The sequence below is a fragment of the Salvelinus alpinus genome, chromosome 19 (genome assembly GCF_045679555.1).
Source record: "Salvelinus alpinus chromosome 19, SLU_Salpinus.1, whole genome shotgun sequence".
NCBI lineage: Eukaryota > Metazoa > Chordata > Actinopteri > Salmoniformes > Salmonidae > Salvelinus > Salvelinus alpinus.
Window position 1 is genome coordinate 3,102,176 of NC_092104.1, and position 20,120 is coordinate 3,122,295.

The window sequence follows — 20,120 nt, forward strand, 5'->3', positions numbered from 1 at the left end:
TGGCAAGTCAGAGGAAAGTAAACAAATACCTAGCCGTCTCCATGTTGGAAACCTCTGGAAACCATTAGGTAGAAAAATGATTCCTGTTGTCTGTTATCAACTCGTGGCAGCCCATGTATTGTTTGTAAATATTAGATATGAACCCATTCTGCATTACAGTCCAAATCCATCCTCACATAACATTTCTCCATCTCTCTCCGCTGTCCAGAACTTGACAAATTGGATTCACACTTGCACTTTTCACACTATTGTGCTGTACTGGGCTGGCTCAGATAGTTTCTTGACATGCAGCATTGATCATGTGATGTTTCCTTCTTGCAGCTGACTGATCTGGAGAAGCTAGAGGACCGAGGCCGGGTGGAGGGACAGAAAGAAACCTGCCGCTCTCCTACATCCATGAAGTTCAGGAGCAGATCACAAGGTAGGAGAGAGAGAGAGAGAGAGAGAGAGAGAGAGACAGAGACAGAGACAGAGACAGAGACAGAGACAGAGACAGAGACAGAGAGACAGACAGAGAGAGAGAGAGAGAGAGAGAGAGAGAGAGAGAGAGAGAGAGACTAGTCCCTAATGATGTGTAATTGGGGCTTGTTGTGAAGCGTGTTCATCACACAGTCAGTAATGCTACACAGTTATTTGCTCCAGTTGAAAATGAGTCGGGTTTACCCCATAAGCTAGTCAACCATACTGAAACTGTAGGCGCCTCAAGAGATTTCAAAACAACACAATTAAAAGAGGGAGGATCATCCTAATGTCATACCTGGTTTAAACTTGCCGTCCTTCATTTGATATCCATTATGGTTTGAACCACTGTCATTGACAGTAGTTAGTAATGTGGCCATGTTATTTTGTGAGGACACGGACAACAAGTGAGGACATAGACAACTAGGCTCTGCGATGAAGACGGAAGGAGACGATTGGATAGTGAGACGTCCTGTATTGTGTTTCAGAGGAGGTGATTGGCTAGTAAGACTTCCTGGTTTATGTTTCAGGGGGCGGTAGTCGTCTGGAGTCTGTTGGAGAGGATGACGAGCTGATTGTGGAGAATGAGGAGGCGGGGAGTGACATGGTGGAGAAACCGACACGAGGTGGACGCAAACACTCCCTGCCTCAGCAGTTAGACACTGTGGGCATCCGACAGGTCAGTAGGTCAAAGGGTACAGGAGCAGAGGCCAGTGTCCGGGGGTCTGACAGGTCAGTAGGTCAAAGGGTACAGGAGCAGAGGTCAGTGTCCGGGGGTCCGACAGGTCAGTAGGTCAAAGGGTACAGGAGCAGAGGCCAGTGTCCGGGGGTCCGACAGGTCAGTAGGTCAAAGGGTACAGGAGCAGAGGTCAGTGTCCGGGGGTCTGACAGGTCAGTAGGTCAAAGGGTACAGGAGCAGAGGTCAGTGTCCGGGGGTCTGACAGGTCAGTAGGTCAAAGGGTACAGGAGCAGAGGTCAGTGTCCGGGGGTCTGACAGGTCAGTAGGTCAAAGGGTACAGGAGCAGAGGCCAGGAGCAGAGGTCAGTGTCCGGGGGTCTGACAGGTCAATAGGTCAAAGGGTACAGGAGCAGAGGTCAGTGTCCGGGGGTCTGACAGGTCAGTAGGTCAAAGGGTACAGGAGCAGAGGTCAGTGTCCGGGGGTCTGACAGGTCAGTAGGTCAAAGGGTACAGGAGCAGAGGCCAGGAGCAGAGGTCAGTGTCCGGGGGTCTGACAGGTCAGTAGGTCAAAGGGTACAGGAGCAGAGGCCAGTGTCCGGGGGTCTGACAGGTCAGTAGGTCAAAGGGTACAGGAGCAGAGGTCAGTGTCCGGGGGTCTGACAGGTCAGTAGGTCAAAGGGTACAGGAGCAGAGGCCAGGAGCAGAGGTCAGTGTCCGGGGGTCTGACAGGTCAGTAGGTCAAAGGGTACAGGAGCAGAGGTCAGTGTCCGGGGGATGGTGTTATTCCTGCAGGTTGCCAGGGTTGCCATACACAATGTCACTGGTTGAAATCCCACCCCTAACCCTAAACGTAGCCAATCACATCCAACCCAAAGGCTTGTCATTATACAAGAGCAGAGGTCAGAGGGTGAAGGTTAAGGAATACTGTACTATCCCCATGGGGAACTATCCCTTGAAGGGGAAGGGGATTAAACCTAGCTGTGGTGCTCAGCGCCAGTCCTCTGAAGACCTGCTGTCTTCTGGGTTCCACCCCTACTTAGAGAGCTAAAATGATCCCCATTCATTAAATAATGCAAAACGGTATTGTCCTTGAAGGTTTAACAGATTTAAACCCCCAACCTAGCCTCCGTATCTCCCGTCTCCTCTCATAGAGATACTGTATCTGTGTCTCTCTGACCTCTCAGTGGCTGGCTGGGCCAGGGATCCAGGGACGCCTCACGTCTGATCTACTGTGGCTGGATTGGCTTTAAATAGGCTATACTGCTCCCTCCTCAGGTTGATAGATATACTGTATAGTCCACTTGTCCCCACAGGCTGATTTGTGTGATAATGAGCCAGGCGGAAGGACATCAAAGCCCAGACTGGCCTTTCAGCCTTCCTCTCAGCCTACCTCTCAGCTTGCCTCTCAGCCTACCTCTCAGTTTGGCTGTCTGTCTGGCCTCTCTCACCTGTCTTTCAGCCTACCTCTCAGTTTGGCTGTCTGTCTGGCCTCTCTCACCTGTCTTTCAGCCTACCTCTCAGTTTGGCTGTCTGCCTGGCCTCTTTCCCGTCTTTCTTTCAGCCTACCTCTCAGTTTGGCTGTCTGGCCTCTCTCCCCTGTCTTTCTTTCAGCCTTTCTCTCAGTTTGGCTGTCTGTCTGGCCTCTCTCCCCTGTCTTTCAGCCTACCTCTCAGCTTGGCTGTCTGCCTGGCCTCTCTCCCCTGTCTTTCAGCCTACCTCTCAGTTTGGCTGTCTGTCTGGCCTCTCTCACCTGTCTTTCAGCCTTCCTCTCAGTTTGGCTGTCTGCCTGGCCTCTCTCACCTGTCTTTCAGCCTTCCTCTCAGTTTGGCTGTCTGCCTGGCCTCTCTCACCTGTCTTTCAGCCTTCCTCTCAGTTTGGCTGTCTGCCTGGCCTCTCTCACCTGTCTCTCAGCCTTCCTCTCAGTTTGGCTGTCTGTCTGGCCTCTCTCCCTGTCTTTCAGCCTTTCTCTCAGTTTGGCCCCTTCTGCCTCTCCTGTTCACATCACAATGCCCTGGTTGGCTACTGCTAATTGCTGTGTTAATCAAGGGCAGATTGACCAGACAATGTTTACTAGTTTTGGCCAGCAAGTGGCTGTATCCTTTAAACCTAAGGTCTAAATGTTGTCTCGTACGTTTTTTTGGGACGTAACTGGAACTAGAAAAAAGGCCTAGTTGTCTGATGACGCTACATTGATGCTGTCTAATCAGTGCTGTGTCTCTCTCGCTGTCTCTCTCTCGCTGTCTCTCTCTCGCTGTCTCTCTCTCACTGTCTCTCTCTCTGTCTCTCTCGCTGTCCCTCTCGCTGTCTCTCTCGCTGTCCCTCTCGCTGTCTCTCTCTCGCTGTCTCTCTCTCACTGTCTCTCTCACTGTCTCTCTCGCTGTCTCTCTCTCACTGTCTCTCTCGCTGTCTCTCTCTCGCCGTCTCTCTCTCGCTGTCTCTCTCTCTTGCTGTCTCTCTCTCTTGCTGTCTCTCTCTTGCTGTCTCTCTCTCGCTGTCTCTCTCTCGCTGTCTCTCTCTCTTGCTGTCTCTCTTGCTGTCTCTCTCACTGTCTCTCTCACTGTCTCTCTCTCGCTGTCCCTCTCGCTGTCTCTCTCTCGCTGTCTCTCTTTCGCTGTCTTTCTCGCTATCCCTATCGCTGTCTCTCGCTCGCTGTCTCTCTCTCGCTGTCTCTCTCTCGCTGTCTCTCTCTCACTGTCTCTCTCGCTGTCCCTCTCGTTGTCTCTCTCTCTGTCTCTCTCTCTGTCTCTGTCTCTCTCTCGCTGTCTCTCTCTCTCTCTCTTGCTGTCTCTCTTGCTGTCTCTCTCACTGTCTCTCTCACTGTCTCTCTCTCGCTGTCCCTCTCGTTGTCTCTCTCTCGCTGTCTCTCTCTCTTGCTGTCTCTCTTGCTGTCTCTCTCACTGTCTCTCTCACTGTCTCTCTCACTGTCTCTCTCTCGCTGTCTCTCTCTCGCTGTCTCTCTCTCGCTGTCTCTCTCTCGCTGTCTCTCTCTCGCTGTCTCTCTCTCGCTATCTCTCTCTCACTGTCTCTCTCGCTGTCCCTCTCGTTGTCTCTCTCTCTGTCTCTCTCGCTGTCCCTCTCGCTGTCTCTCTCTCGCTGTCTCTCTCTCACTGTCTCTCTCACTGTCTCTCTCTCGCTGTCTCTCTCTCGCTGTCTCTCTCTCGCTGTCTCTCTCTCGCTGTCTTTCTTTCGCTGTCTCTCTCGCTATCCCTATCGCTGTCTCTCTCTCGCTGTCTCTCTCTCGCTGTCTCTCTCTCGCTGTCTCTCTCTCGCTGTCCCTCTCGTTGTCTCTCTCTCTGTCTCTGTCTCTCTCTCGCTGTCTCTCTCTCGCTGTCTCTCTCTCTTGCTGTCTCTCTTGCTGTCTCTCTCACTGTCTCTCTCACTGTCTCTCTCTCGCTGTCCCTCTCGCTGTCTCTCTCTCGCTGTCTCTCTCTCTTGCTGTCTCTCTTGCTGTCTCTCTCACTGTCTCTCTCACTGTCTCTCTCTCGCTGTCCCTCTCGCTGTCCCTCTCGCTGTCTCTCTCTCACTGTCTCTCTCACTGTCTCTCTCGCTGTCTCTCTCTCGCTGTCTCTCTCTCGCTGTCTCTCTCTCGCTGTCCCTCTCTCACTGTCTCTCTCTCACTGTCTCTCTCTCGCTGTCTCTCTCTCGCTGTCTCTCTCTCGCTGTCCCTCTCGCTGTCCCTCTCGCTGTCCCTCTTTCCGTCTCTTTGTCTCTCTGTCTCTCTGTCTCATTGTCTCTCCGTCTCATTGTCTCATTGTCTCTGTCTGTAGGAGTACCAGATAGTTAAGAAATCAGCCCGCTCCCTGAGCACCTTTCAAGTGGAGTCTCCATGGCGACTGGCCCAGCCGTCTATTATATCCAACATCGTCCTCATGAAAGGACAGGGCAAGGTGAGTACTACACACTACACGGACAGGGCAAGGTGAGTACTACACACTACACGGACAGGGCAAGGTGAGTACTACACACTACACGGACAGGGCAAGGTGAGTACTACACACTACACACTACACGGACAGGGCAAGGTGAGTACTACACACTACAAGGACAGGGCAAGGTGAGTACTACACACTACACACTACACGGACAGGGCAAGGTGAGTACTACACACTACACACTACACGGACAGGGCAAGGTGAGTACTACACACTACACACTACACGGACAGGGCAAGGTGAGTACTACACACTACACACTACACGGACAGGGCAAGGTGAGTACTAAACACTACACATTACACGGACAGGGCAAGGTGAGTACTACACACAACACGGACAGGGCAAGGTGAGTACTACACACTATACGGATAGGGCAAGGTGAGTACTACACACTACACACTACACGGACAGGGCAAGGTGAGTACTACACAACACGGACAGGGCAAGGTGAGTACTACACACTATACGGACAGGGCAAGGTGAGTACTACACACTACACGGACAGGGCAAAGTGAGTACTACACACTACACGGACAGGGCAAGGTGAGTACTACACACTACACACTACACGGACAGGGCAAAGTGAGTACTACACACTACACACACAGGGCAAGGTGAGGACTACAAACTACACGAACAGGGCAAGGTGTGTACTACAAACTACATGGACAGGGCAAGGTGAGTACTACAAACTACACGGACAGGGCAAGGTGAGTACTACACACTACACGGACAGGGCAAAGTGAGTACTACACACTACACGGACAGGGCAAGGTGAGTACTACACACTACACACTACACGGACAGGGCAAAGTGAGTACTACACACTACACACACAGGGCAAGGTGAGGACTACAAACTACACGGACAGGGCAAGGTGAGTACTACAAACTACACGAACAGGGCAAGGTGTGTACTACAAACTACATGGACAGGGCAAGGTGAGTACTACAAACTACACGGACAGGGCAAGGTGAATACTACACAGTACACACACACACACACACACACACACACACACACACACACACACACACACACACACACACACACACACACACACACACACACACACACACACACACACACACACACCACACTAGATCCCACTTCTGACTCCTCCCTCCCAGGATGTGACTGGATGGTGTTTATTTATCAGTTGTCCTTCACCATAATCAGTAAACATCCTTCTCTCACCCTCCCCCCAGACATACAGTCCTTCTCCCCCCCCCAGACATACAGTCCTTCTCTCACCCCCCCCAGACATACAGTCCTTCCCCCCCCCCCCAGACATACAGTCCTTCTCTCCCCCCCCCAGACATACAGTCCTTCTCTCACCCCTCCAACATACAGTCGTCCCCCCCCCCCCAGACATAAAGTCCTCCCCCCCCCCCCAGACATATAGTCCTTCTTTCCCCCCCAGACATACAGTCCTTCTCTCCCCCCCCCAGACATAAAGTCCTTCCCCCCCCAGACATACAGTCCTTCTCTCACCCCCCCCCAGACATACAGTCCTTCTCTCACCCCCCCCCCAGACATACAGTCCTTCTCTCCCCCCCAGACATAAAGTCCTTCCCCCCCCAGACATACAGTCCTTCTCTCACCCCCCCCCCCAGACATACAGTCCTTCTCTCACCCCCCCCCCAGACATACAGTCCTTCTCTCCCCCCCCCAGACATAAAGTCCTTCCCCCCCCCAGACATACAGTCCTTCTCTCCCCCCCAGACATAAAGTCCTTCCCCCCCCAGACATACAGTCCTTCTCTCACCCCCCCCCCCAGACATACAGGCCTTCTCTCACCCCCCCCCAGACATACAGTCCTTCTCTCACCCCCCCCCCCAGACATACAGTCCTTCTCTCACCCCCCCCCCAGACATACAGTCCTTCTCTCCCCCCCCAGACATACAGTCCCCCCCCCCCCCAGACATACAGTCCTTCTCCCCCCCAGACATACAGTCCTTCTCTCCCCCCCAGACATAAAGTCCTTCCCCCCCCCAGACATACAGTCCTTCTCTCACCCCCCCCCCAGACATACAGTCCTTCTCTCACCCCCCCCCCAGACATACAGTCCTTCTCTCCCCCCCCCAGACATAAAGTCCTTCCCCCCCCCAGACATACAGTCCTTCTCTCACCCCCCCCCCAGACATACAGTCCTTCTCTCACCCCCCCCCCAGACATACAGTCCTTCTCTCCCCCAGACATAAAGTCCTCCCCCCCCAGACATACAGTCCTTCTCTCACCCCCCCCCCCCCCAGACATACAGTCCTTCTCTCACCCCCCCCCCAGACATACAGTCCTTCTCTCACCCCCCCCCCCCAGACATACAGTCCTTCTCTCACCCCCCCCCCCAGACATACAGTCCTTCTCTCCCCCCCCAGACATACAGTCCCCCCCCCAGACATCATCCCTCCCAGACATACAGTCCTTCTCCCCCCCCCAGACATACAGTCCTTCTCTCACCCCCCCCCAGACATACAGTCCTTCTCTCACCCCCCCCCCCCCAGACATACAGTCCTTCTCTCCCCCCCCCCAGACATACAGTCCTTCTCCCCCCCCCCTCCAGACATACAGTCCTTCTCCCCCCCAGACATACAGTCCTTCTCTCACCCCCCCCCCCCCCAGAAATACAGTCCTTCTCTCACCCCCCCAGACATACAGTCCTTCTCTCCCCCCCCCCCAGACATACAGTCCCCCCCCCCCAGACATACAGTCCTTCTCTCACCCCCCCAGACATACAGTCCCCCCCCCCCCAGACATACAGTCTTTCTCCCCCCCCCCCAGACATACAGTCCTTCTCTCACCCCCCCCCCCCAGACATACAGTCCTTCTCTCCCCCCCCAGACATACAGTCCTTCTCTCCCCCCCCAGACATACAGTCCTTCTCCCCCCCCCAGACATACAGTCCTTCTCTCACCCCCCCCCCCCCCAGAATACAGTCCTTCTCTCCCCCCCCCAGACATACAGTCCTTCTCTCCCCCCCCCCAGACATAATCAGTCCTTCTCTCACCCCCCCAGACATACAGTCCCCCCCCCCAGACATAAAGTCCTTCCCCCCCCCTCCCCCCAGACATACAGTCCTTCTCCCCCCCCCCAGACATACAGTCCTCCCCCCCCCCCAGACATACAGTCCTTCTCTCACCCCCCCAGACATACAGTTCTTCCCCCCCCCCCCAGACATACAGTCCTCCCCCCCCCCCAGACATACAGTCCCCCCCCCAGACATAAAGCCCCCCCCCCCCCCAGACATACAGTCCTTCTCTCACCCTCCCAGACATACAGTCCTTCTCTCACCCCCCCAGACATACAGTCCTTCCCCCCCCCCCAGACATACAGTCCCCCCCCCCCCCAGACATACAGTCCCCCCCAGACATAAAGCCCCCCCCCCCCCCAGACATACAGTCCTTCTCTCACCCTCCCCCCAGACATAAAGTCCCCCCCCCCCCCCCCAGACATACAGTCCTTCTCTCACCCCCCCAGACATACAGTCCTTCTCTCACCCCCCCAGACATACAGTCCTCCCCCCCCCAGACATACAGTCCTTCCCCCCCCCCCCAGACATACAGTCCTTCTCTCACCCCCCCCAGACATACAGTCCTTCTCTCACCCCCCCAGACATACAGTCCTCCCCCCCCCCAGACATACAGTCCTTCCCCCCCCCAGACATACAGTCCTTCTCTCCCCCCCCAGACATACAGTCCTTCTCTCACCCCCCCCCCCCCCCCAGACATACAGTCCTTCATGCTAAACATCATTGACAGACCTGGAAACAGAGAAGCATGATATTGGAATTGAGTTGTATATTGTATAAAAGTAACATCCTATTCATCTTGGTATATTTTTAGTCAGAAGCTTGATACAATTTCACAGCGAATGTGTTTGCATGTTGAAACACTCTGCAGCGTCTACAGAAGCCAAGTCCTTTTCATGTGTTTGTGTGTGGTTGGGAACATACCTGGTATGCACATGTAATGAGTCAGGCTGTTAGTACTTCCTACCGCTTTTGGTTCTGAATGAAGTGTCTGGTTTTGGGCCCTGGGGTTCAGACAGTATTGTTGGCAGTTGGTTCTGCTCGGTGGTTGTGAAACCTGTGTGTGTGTGTGTGTGTGTGTGTGTGTGTGTGTGTGTGTGTGTGTGTGTGTGTGTGTGTGTGTGTGTGTGTGTGTGTGTGTGTGTGTGTGTGTGTGTGTGTGTGTGTGTGTGTGTGTGTGTGTGTTAGGGACTGGGGTTCAGCATCGTCGGTGGTCAGGACTCTGCCCGAGGAAGGATGGGGATCTTTGTCAAGACTATCTTCCCTAACGGAGCAGCGGTCGCAGATGGAAGACTGAAAGAGGGAGATGAGATTCTGGAGGTGAATGGAGACTCTCTCCAGGGCCTGACCCACCAGCAGGCCATCCTGACCTTCAAGGTAACAGTCTGGGTTAGGGTTAGGCCATCCAGACCTTCAAGGTAACAGTCTGGGTTAGGGTTAAGGTTTAGGCCATCCTGACCTTCAAGGTAACAGTCTGGGTTAGGGTTAGTACAGGGTTAGGATTAAGGTTTAGGCCATCCAGACCTTCAAGGTAACAGTCTGGGTTAGGGTTAGGGTTAGGGTTAAGGTTTAGGCCATCCTGACCTTCAAGGTAACAGTCTGGGTTAGGGTTAGTACAGGGTTAGGATTAAGGTTTAGGCCATCCAGACCTTCAAGGTAACAGTCTGGGTTAGGGTTAGGGTTAGGATTAAGGTTTAGGCCATCCTGACCTTCAAGGTAACAGTCTGGGTTAGGGTTAGGATTAAGGTTTAGGCCATCCAGACCTTCAAGGTAACAGTCTGGGTTAGGGTTAGGGTTAGGATTAAGGTTTAGGCCATCCAGACCTTCAAGGTAAACAGTCTGGGTTAGGGTTAGGCCATCCAGACCTTCAAGGTAACAGTCTGGGTTAGGGTTAGGGTTAGGATTAAGGTTTAGGCCATCCAGACCTTCAAGGTAAACAGTCTGGGTTAAGGTTTAGGCCATCCAGACCTTCAAGGTAACAGTCTGGGTTAGGGTTAGGGTTAGGATTAAGGTTTAGGCCATCCAGACCTTCAAGGTAACAGTCTGGGTTAGGGTTAGGCCATCCAGACCTTCAAGGTAACAGTCTGGGTTAGGGTTAGGATTAAGGTTTAGGCCATCCAGACCTTCAAGGTAACAGTCTGGTTTGGGTTAGGGTTAGGATTAAGGTTTAGGCCATCCAGACCTTCAAGGTAACAGTCTGGGTTAGGGTTAGGATTAAGGTTTAGGCCATACAGACCTTCAAGGTAACAGTCTGGGTTAGGGTTAGGATTAAGGTTTAGGCCATACAGACCTTAAAGGTAACAGTCTGGGTTAGGGTTAGGATTAGGATTAAGGTTTAGGCCATCCAGATCTTCGTGGTAACAGTCTGGGTTAGGGTTAGGGTTAGGATTAAGGTTTAGGCCATCCAGACCTTCATGGTAACAGTCTGGGTTAGGGTTAGGGTTAGGATTAAGGTTTAGGCCATCCAGACCTTCAAGGTAACAGTCTGGGTTAGGGTTAGGGTTAGGATTAAGGTTTAGGCCATCCAGACCTTCATGGTAACAGTCTGGGTTAGGGTTAGGGCTAGGATTAAGGTTTAGGCCATCCTGACCTTCAAGGTAACAGTCTGGGTTAGGGTTAGGGTTAGGAAATCCAGACCTTCAAGGTAACAGTCTGGGTTAGGGTTAGGATTAAGGTTTAGGCCATCCAGACCTTCATGGTAACAGTCTGGGTTAGGGTTAGGAATAGGGTTAGGGTTAGGGTTAGGGTTAGGAATAGGGTTAGGAATAGGGTTAGGGTTAGGGTTAGTACAGGGTTAGGATAGGGTTAGGGTTAGGGTTAGTACAGGGTTAGGATAGGGTTAGGGTTAGGGTTAGGGTTAGTACAGGGTTAGGATAGGGTTAGGGTTAGGGTTAGTACAGGGTTAGGATAGGGTTAGGGTTAGGGTTAGGGTTAGTACAGGGTTAGGATAGGGTTAGGGTTAGGGTTAGTACAGGGTTAGTACAGGGTTAGGATAGGGTTAGGGTTAGGGTTAGGGTTAGTACAGGGTTAGGATAGGGTTAGGGTTAGGGTTAGGGTTAGTACAGGGTTAGGATAGGGTTAGGGTTAGGGTTAGGATAGGGTTAGGGTTAGGGTTAGTACAGGGTTAGGATAGGGTTAGGGTTAGGGTTAGTACAGGGTTAGGATAGGGTTAGGGTTAGGGTTAGGGTTAGTACAGGGTTAGGATAGGGTTAGGGTTAGGGTTAGTACAGGGTTAGTACAGGGTTAGGATAGGGTTAGGGTTAGGGTTAGGGTTAGTACAGGGTTAGTACAGGGTTAGGATAGGGTTAGGGTTAGGATAGGGTTAGGATAGGGTTAGGGTTAGGGTTAGGGTTAGTACAGGGTTAGTACAGGGTTAGGATAGGGTTAGGATAGGGTTAGGATAGGGTTAGGATAGGGTTAGGGTTAGGGTTAGTACAGGGTTAGGATAGGGTTAGGGTTAGTACAGGGTTAGGATAGGGTTAGGGTTAGGGTTAGTACAGGGTTAGGATAGGGTTAGGGTTAGGGTTAGTACAGGGTTAGGATAGGGTTAGGGTTAGGGTTAGTACAGGGTTAGGATAGGGTTAGGGTTAGGGTTGACCTAAGTTCCCGGGTTTTTCAGAAATCCCTTTTGGAGGATTAGGGTTAGGGTTAGGGTTAGGGTTAGGGTTAGTACAGGGTTAGGATAGGGTTAGGGTTAGGGTTAGTACAGGGTTAGGGTTAGGGTTGACCTAAGTTCCCGGGTTTTTCAGAAATCCCTTTTGGAGGATTAGGGTTAGGGTTAGGGTTAGTACAGGGTTAGGGTTAGGGTTAGTACAGGGTTAGGGTTAGGGTTAGGGTTAGTACAGGGTTAGGATAGGGTTAGGGTTAGTACAGGGTTAGGGTTAGTACAGGGTTAGGGTTAGTACAGGGTTAGGATAGGGTTAGGGTTAGGGTTAGTACAGGGTTAGGATAGGGTTAGGGTTAGGGTTAGTACAGGGTTAGGATAGGGTTAGGGTTAGGGTTAGTACAGGGTTAGGATAGGGTTAGGGTTAGGGTTAGTACAGGGTTAGGATAGGGTTAGGGTTAGGGTTAGTACAGGGTTAGGATAGGGTTAGGGTTAGGGTTAGTACAGGGTTAGGATAGGGTTAGGGTTAGGGTTAGTACAGGGTTAGGATAGGGTTAGGGTTAGGGTTAGTACAGGGTTAGGATAGGGTTAGGGTTAGGGTTAGTACAGGGTTAGGATAGGGTTAGGGTTAGGGTTAGGATAGGGTTAGGGTTAGGGTTAGTACAGGGTTAGGATAGGGTTAGGGTTAGGGTTAGTACAGGGTTAGGATAGGGTTAGGGATAGGGTTAGTACAGGGTTAGGGTTAGTACAGCGTTAGTACAGGGTTAGTACAGGGTTAGGGTTAGGGTTAGGGTTGACCTAAGTTCCCGGGTTTTTCAGAAATCCCTTTTGGAGGATAACCCTTAAAACAGAAGTGGTGCATCTCAGTGGCTTTTGACCAATCAATGAGAGAGTCAGACCTCATCTCAGTGGCTTTTGACCAATCAATGAGAGAGTCAGACCTCATCTCAGTGGCTTTTGACCAATCAATGAGAGAGTCAGACCTCATCTCAGTGGCTTTTGACCAATCAATGAGAGAGTCAGACCTCATCTCAGTGGCTTTTGACCAATCAATGAGAGAGTCAGACCTCATCTCAGTGGCTTTTGACCAGTCAATGAGAGAGTCAGACCTCATCTCAGTGGCTTTTGACCAATCAATGAGAGAGTCAGACCTCATCTCAGTGGCTTTTGACCAATCAATGAGAGAGTCAGACCTCATCTCAGTGGCGTTTTGACCAATCAATGAGAGAGTCAGACCTGAAATCAGTATGACTCTCTGTTGTTGTTAATGTTGTTGACGTTGTTGTTTTGGTCCTAACTCTGTGTCTCTGTGTCCTGTCTCTGTGTCCTGTCTCTGTGTCCTGTATCTGTGTCCTGTCTCTGTGTCCTAACTCTGTGTCCTAACTCTGTGTCCTAACTCTGTGTCCTGTCTCTGTGTCCTGTCTCTGTGTCCGGTCTCTGTGTCCTGTCTCTGTGTCCTGTCTCTGTGTCCTGTCTCTGTGTCCTGTCTCTGTGTCCTGTCTCTGTGTCCTGTCTCTGTCTCCTGTCTCTGTGTCCTGTCTCTGTGTCTTGTCTCTGTGTCCTGTCTCTGTGTCCTGTCTCTGTGTACTGTGTCCTGTCTCTGTGTCCTGTCTCTGTGTCCTGTCTCATGTCCTGTCTCATGTCCTGTCTCATGTCCTGTCTCGTGTCCTGTCTCGGTGTCTTGTCTCTGTGTCCTGTCTCTGTGTCCTGTCTCTGTGTCCTATCTCTGTGTCCTATCTCTGTGTCCTGTCTCATGTCCTGTCTCTGTGTCCTGTCTCTGTGTCCTGTCTCTGTGTCCTGTCTCTGTGTCCTGTCTCATGTCCTGTCTCATGTCCTGTCTCTGTGTCCTGTCTCTGTGTCCTGTCTCATGTCCTGTCTCTGTGTCCTGTCTCTGTGTCCTGTCTCTGTGTCCTGTCTCATGTCCTGTCTCTGTGTCCTGTCTCTGTGTCCTGTCTCTGTGTCCTGTCTCTGTGTCCTGTCTCTGTGTCCTGTCTCTGGTCCCCTGCAGCAGCTGAAGAAGGGTGTGGTGACTCTAACAGTACGGACACGTCTCCGCAGCCCCAGCCTGACGCCGTGCCCCACCCCCACCCTGCTCAGCCGCTCCTCCTCCCCGAACTCCAACGCCAGCGGGGGCAACCCCACCCCAGTACCCCCCACCTTCGACGAACCCCCCGAAGCCCGCAAGGGACCCCCCGGTCCTGGCCCGAAGGACCGCATCATCATGGAGGTTACACTCAACAAAGGTACCTGACAAAGTGGGGTTTATTTCAGTTCAGTTGTTTAGCTCAGTTCAGTCGGGTGTTAGATTGGCTTTTGTTGATTTGAGTTGACATTAGTTTAGTAAGATATTAAATACTCCATTAGATCTATTCTTTACTATTCTTACCGTCTATTCCAAGTGGCAACGGTAAAGAATGGTGTCAGGAGATGCTATGGGCCTACAGTATAGTAGTCCTCTCACCAACTCACCGTCCTGCCAGGGTAAAAAACCTGTTGGTCTTGGAACACAGCAGATAACATTTTTATAAACAAGAGACTGTCCTGCCAGGGGTCCAAACCTGTCCTACCAGGGTCCAAACATGTCCTGCCAGGGTCCAAACCTGTCCTACTAGGGTCCAAACCTGTCCTTCCAGGGTCCAAACCTGCCAGGGTACAAACATGTTCTGCCAGGGTCCAAACCTGCCAGGGTCCAAACCTGTCCTGCCAGGGTTCAAACATGTCAGGGTCCAAACCTGTCCTTCCAGGGTCCAAACATGTCCTGCCAGGGTACAAACATGTCCTGCCAGGGTACAAACCTGTCCTTCCAGGGTCCAAACCTGCCGGGGTTCAAACATGTCCTGCCAGGGTCCAAACATGTCAGGGTCCAAACATGTCCTGCCAGGGTCCAAACCTGCCAGGGTCCAAACATGTCCTGCCAGGGTCCAAACATGTCAGGGTCCAAACATGTCCTGCCAGGGTCCAAACCTGCCAGGGTCCAAAACATGTCCTGCCAGGGTCCAAACATGTCCTGCCAGGGTCCAAACATGTCCTGCCAGGGTCCAAAGCTGCCAGGGTCCCAAACATGTCCTGCCAGGGTCCAAACATGTCCTGCCAGGGTCCAAACATGTCCTGCCAGGGTCCAAACATGTCCTGCCAGGGTCCAAACCTGCCAGGGTCCAAACATGTCCTGCCAGGGTCCAAACATGTCAGGGTCCAAACCTGTCCTTCCAGGGTTCAAACCTGTCCTTCCAGGGTCCAAACATGTCCTGCCAGGGTCCAAACCTGTCCTACTAGGGTCCAAACCTGTCCTTCCAGGGTCCAAACCTGCCAGGGTCCAAACATGTCCTGCCAGGGTCCAAACATGTCCTGCCAGGGTCCAAACATGTCAGGGTTCAAACATGTCCTGCCAGGGTTCAAACCTGCCAGGGTCCAAACATGTCCTGCCAGGGTTCAAACCTGCCAGGGTCCAAAACATGTCCTGCCAGGGTTCAAACATGTCCTGCCAGGGTCCAAAACATGTCCTGCCAGGGTCCAAAACATGTCCTGCCAGGGTCCAAACATGTCCTGCCAGGGTCCAAACATGCCAGGGTCCAAACATGTCCTGCCAGGGTCCAAACATGTCAGGGTCCAAACCTGTCCTTCCAGGGTCCAAACCTGTCCTTCCAGGGTTCAAACATGTCCTGCCAGGGTACAAACCTGTCCTACTGGGTCCAAACCTGTCCTTCCAGGGTCCAAACCTGCCAGGGTCCAAACATGTCCTGCCAGGGTCCAAACATGTCCTGCCAGGGTCCAAACATGTCAGGGTCCAAACATGTCCTGCCAGGGTCCAAACCTGCCAGGGTCCAAACATGTCCTGCCAGGGTCCAAACATGTCCTGCCAGGGTGCAAACCTGTCCTACTAGGGTTCAAACCTGTCCTTCCAGGGTCCAAACCTGCCAGGGTCCAAACATGTCCTGCCATGGTCCAAACATGTCCTGCCAGGGTCCAAACATGTCAGGGTACAAACATGTCCTGCCAGGGTCCAAACCTGCCAGGGTCCAAACATGTCCTGCCAGGGTCCAAACATGTCCTGCCAGGGTTCAAACATGTCCTGCCAGGGTCCAAACCTGTCCTTCCAGGGTCCAAACCTGCCGGGGTTCAAACATGTCCTGCCAGGGTCCAAACATGTCAGGGTCCAAACATGTCCTGCCAGGGTCCAAACCTGCCAGGATCCAAACATGTCCTGCCAGGGTCCAAACATGTCCTGCCAGGGTTCAAACATGTCCTGCCAGGGTCCAAACATGTCCTGCCAGGGTCCAAACCTGCCAGGGTCCCAAACATGTCCTGCCAGGTTCCAAACATGTCCTGCCAGGGTCCAAACATGTCCTGCCAGGGTTCAAACCTGCCAGGGTCCAAACATGTCCTGCCAGGGTCCAAACATGTCAGGGTCCAAACCTGTCCTTCCAGGGTCCAAACCTGCCAGGGTCCAAACATGTCCTGCCAGGGTCCAAACATGTCCTGCCAGGGTCCAAACATGTCAGGGTCCAAACATGTCCTGCCCAGGGTCCCAAACCTGCCAGGGTCCAAACATGTCCTGCCAGGGTCCAAACAGCCTGCCAGGGTCCAAAACATGTCCTGCCAGGGTCCCTCGGGTCCAAACATGTCCTGCCAGGGTCCAAACCTGCCAGGGTCCAAACATGTCCTGCCAGGGTCCAAACATGTCCTGCCAGGGTCCAAACATGTCCTGCCAGGGTCCAAACCTGCCAGGGTCCAAACATGTCCTGCCAGGGTCCAAACATGTCAGGGTACAAACATGTCCTGCCAGGGTCCAAACCTGCCAGGGTCCAAACATGTCCTGCCAGGGTCCAAACATGTCCTGCCAGGGTTCAAACATGTCCTGCCAGGGTCCAAACCTGTCCTTCCAGGGTCCAAACCTGCCGGGGTTCAAACATGTCCTGCCAGGGTCCAAACATGTCAGGGTCCAAACATGTCCTGCCAGGGTCCAAACCTGCCAGGGTCCAAACATGTCCTGCCAGGGTCCAAACATGTCCTGCCAGGGTTCAAACATGTCCTGCCAGGGTCCAAACATGTCCTGCCAGGGTCCAAACCTGCCAGGGTCCCAAACATGTCCTGCCAGGTTCCAAACATGTCCTGCCAGGGTCCAAACATGTCCTGCCAGGGTCCAAACATGTCCTGCCAGGGTTCAAACCTGCCAGGGTCCAAACATGTCCTGCCAGGGTCCAAACATGTCAGGGTCCAAACCTGTCCTTCCAGGGTCCAAACCTGCCAGGGTCCAAACATGTCCTGCCAGGGTCCAAACATGTCCTGCCAGGGTCCAAACATGTCAGGGTCCAAACATGTCCTGCCAGGGTCCAAACCTGCCAGGGTCCAAACATGTCCTGCCAGGGTCCAAACCTGCCAGGGTCCAAAACATGTCCTGCCAGGGTCCAAACATGTCCTGCCAGGGTCCAAACCTGCCAGGGTCCAAACATGTCCTGCCAGGGTCCAAACATGTCAGGGTCCAAACCTGTCCTTCCAGGGCCAAACCTGTCCTTCCAGGGTCCAAACATGTCCTGCCAGGGTCCAAACCTGTCCTACTAGGGTCCAAACCTGTCCTTCCAGGGTCCAAACCTGCCAGGGTTCAAACATGTCCTGCCAGGGTCCAAACATGTCCTGCCAGGGTCCAAACATGTCAGGGTCCAAACATGTCCTGCCAGGGTCCAAACATGTCCTGCCAGGGTCCAAACATGTCCTGCCAGGGTCCAAACTTGTCAGGGTCCAAACATGTCAGGGTCCAAACATGTCCTGCCAGGGTCCAAACCTGTCCTACTAGGGTCCAAACCTGTCCTTCCAGGGTCCAAACCTGCCAGGGTCCAAACATGTCCTGCCAGGGTCCAAACATGTCCTGCCAGGGTCCAAACATGTCAGGGTACAAACATGTCCTGCCAGGGTCCAAACCTGCCAGGGTCCAAACATGTCCTGCCAGGGTCCAAACATGTCCTGCCAAGGGTACAAACCTGTCCTGCCAGGGTCCAAACCTGTCCTGCCAGTGGTCCAACCCTGTTAGTCTTAGAACACAGCAGAGTAATTTTTTGGGGGGGAATGAAGGATTGCTAAATACCTGGAGGTGTTATTGTCAGTTCAGCAATAAAGCGGAAACCCCACCACAGTTTTGGTAAACAACTAATGGACGGGGCTGGAGAAATGTAACCACTCTCACATTCACAGACAGAGCTATGAATACCTGACCATCCATGATATCACAATTGTAGTTTTAATCATGTTTTGAGGCTATACGTTGTTTGTTTACAAACACTGAAGTTAAACAAGATTCGATTTTGTCCAAAAATGTATGTACCAATCTCAGATATCCACTTTAATGAGCGTGTCTCTTGTTGAGAGTGGCCTGCCTTTCACGGAGCGGTTCTCTGTACTGTGGGGTTGATTACTCTATCGCTGGCCTCCATTTCATATGCCCTCTCCATGCGTTTTACTATAACTTCAATAGGAGTTGATCCAGGCTCCATTTCATATGCCCTCTCCATGCGTTTTACTGTAACTTCAATAGGAGTTGATCCAGCCTCCATTTCATATGCCCTCTCCATGCGTTTTACTGTAACTTAAATAGGAGTTGATCCAGGCTCCATTTCATATGCCCTCCACATGCTTTTTACTGTAACTTAAATAGGAGTTGATCCAGGCTCCATTTCATATGCCCTCCCCATGCGTTTTACTGTAACTTCAATAGGAGTTGATCCAGCCTCCATTTCATATGCCCTCTCCATGCGTTTTACTGTAACTTAAATAGGAGTTGATCCAGGCTCCATTTCATATGCCCTCCACATGCTTTTTACTGTAACTTAAATAGGAGTTGATCCAGCCTCCATTTCATATGCCCTCCCCATGCGTTTTACTATAACTTCAATAGGATTTGATCCAGCCTCCATTTCATATGCCCTCTCCATGCGTTTTACTGTAACTTAAATAGGAGTTGATCCAGCCTCCATTTCATATGCCCTCCCCATGCGTTTTACTGTAACTTCAATAGGAGTTGATCCAGCCTCCATTTCATATGCCCTCCCCATGCGTTTTACTGTAACTTCAATAGGAGTTGATCCAGCCTCCATTTCATATGCCCTCCCCATGCGTTTTACTGTAACTTCAATAGGAGTTGATCCAGCCTCCATTTCATATGCCCTCCCCATGCGTTTTACTGTAACTTCAATAGGAGTTGATCCAGCCTCCATTTCATATGCCCTCCACATGCGTTTTACTGTAACTTAAATAGGAGTTGATCCAGCCTCCATTTCATCTGCCCTCCCCATGCGTTTTACTATAACTTAAATAGGAGTTGATCCAGCCTCCATTTCATATGCCCTCCACATGCGTTTTACTGTAACTTAAATAGGAGTTGATCCAGGCTCCATTTCATATGCCCTCCCCATGCTTTTTACTGTAACTTCAATAGGAGTTGATCCAGCCTCCATTTCATATGCCCTCCACATGCTTTTTACTGTAACTTAAATAGGAGTTGATCCAGGCTCCATTTCATATGCCCTCCCCATGCGTTTTACTGTAACTTCAATAGGAGTTGATCCAGCCTCCATTTCATATGCCCTCCACATGCTTTTTACTGTAACTTAAATAGGAGTTGATCCAGGCTCCATTTCATATGCCCTCCCCATGCGTTTTACTATAACTTCAATAGGAGTTGATCCAGCCTCCATTTCATATGCCCTCCACATGCTTTTTACTGTAACTTAAATAGGAGTTGATCCAGGCTCCATTTCATATGCCCTCCCCATGCGTTTTACTATAACTTCAATAGGAGTTGATCCAGCCTCCATTTCATATGCCCTCCACATGCTTTTTACTGTAACTTAAATAGGAGTTGATCCAGGCTCCATTTCATATGCCCTCCCCATGCGTTTTACTGTAACTTCAATAGGAGTTGATCCAGCCTCCATTTCATATGCCCTCCCCATGCGTTTTACTATAACTTCAATAGGAGTTGATCCAGCCTCCATTTCATCACCTATAACTATGGAGGAAGAAGAGAAAGACAGAAGAGACGATTTTTAAAGAATTGTTACCTTGAGTCTAATCTACTGTCCTTGAGTCTAATCTACTGTCCTTGAGTCTAATCTACTGACCTTGAGTCTAATCTACTGTCCTTGAGTCTAATCTACTGTCCTTGAGTCTAATCTACTGTCCTTGAGTCTAATCTACTGTCCTTGAGTCTAATCTACTGACCTTGAGTCTAATCTACTGTCCTTGAGTCTAATCTACTGTCCTTGAGTCTAATCTACTGTCCTTGAGTCTAATCTACTGACCTTGAGTCTAATCTACTGTCCTTGAGTCTAATCTACTGTCCTTGAGTCTAATCTACTGTCCTTGAGTCTAATCTACTGACCTTGAGTCTAATCTACTGTCCTTGAGTCTAATCTACTGTCCTTGA

The 20,120-nt window shown here is 51.6% G+C and overlaps 1 protein-coding gene across 1 annotated transcript in view; it reads left to right on the forward strand.

The window, feature by feature from the left end:
* The window catches only part of LOC139545991 (PDZ domain-containing protein 2-like), a 226,287-nt gene that overhangs the window by 158,601 nt on the left and 47,566 nt on the right, over positions 1–20,120 (forward strand). Inside the window, exons 7-11 of the mRNA XM_071354254.1 lie at positions 322–421; positions 990–1,138; positions 4,905–5,024; positions 9,289–9,477; positions 13,713–13,947. Coding sequence (XP_071210355.1) covers positions 322–421; positions 990–1,138; positions 4,905–5,024; positions 9,289–9,477; positions 13,713–13,947 — 793 coding nt within the window. The remainder of the gene's footprint in view (positions 1–321; positions 422–989; positions 1,139–4,904; positions 5,025–9,288; positions 9,478–13,712; positions 13,948–20,120) is intronic.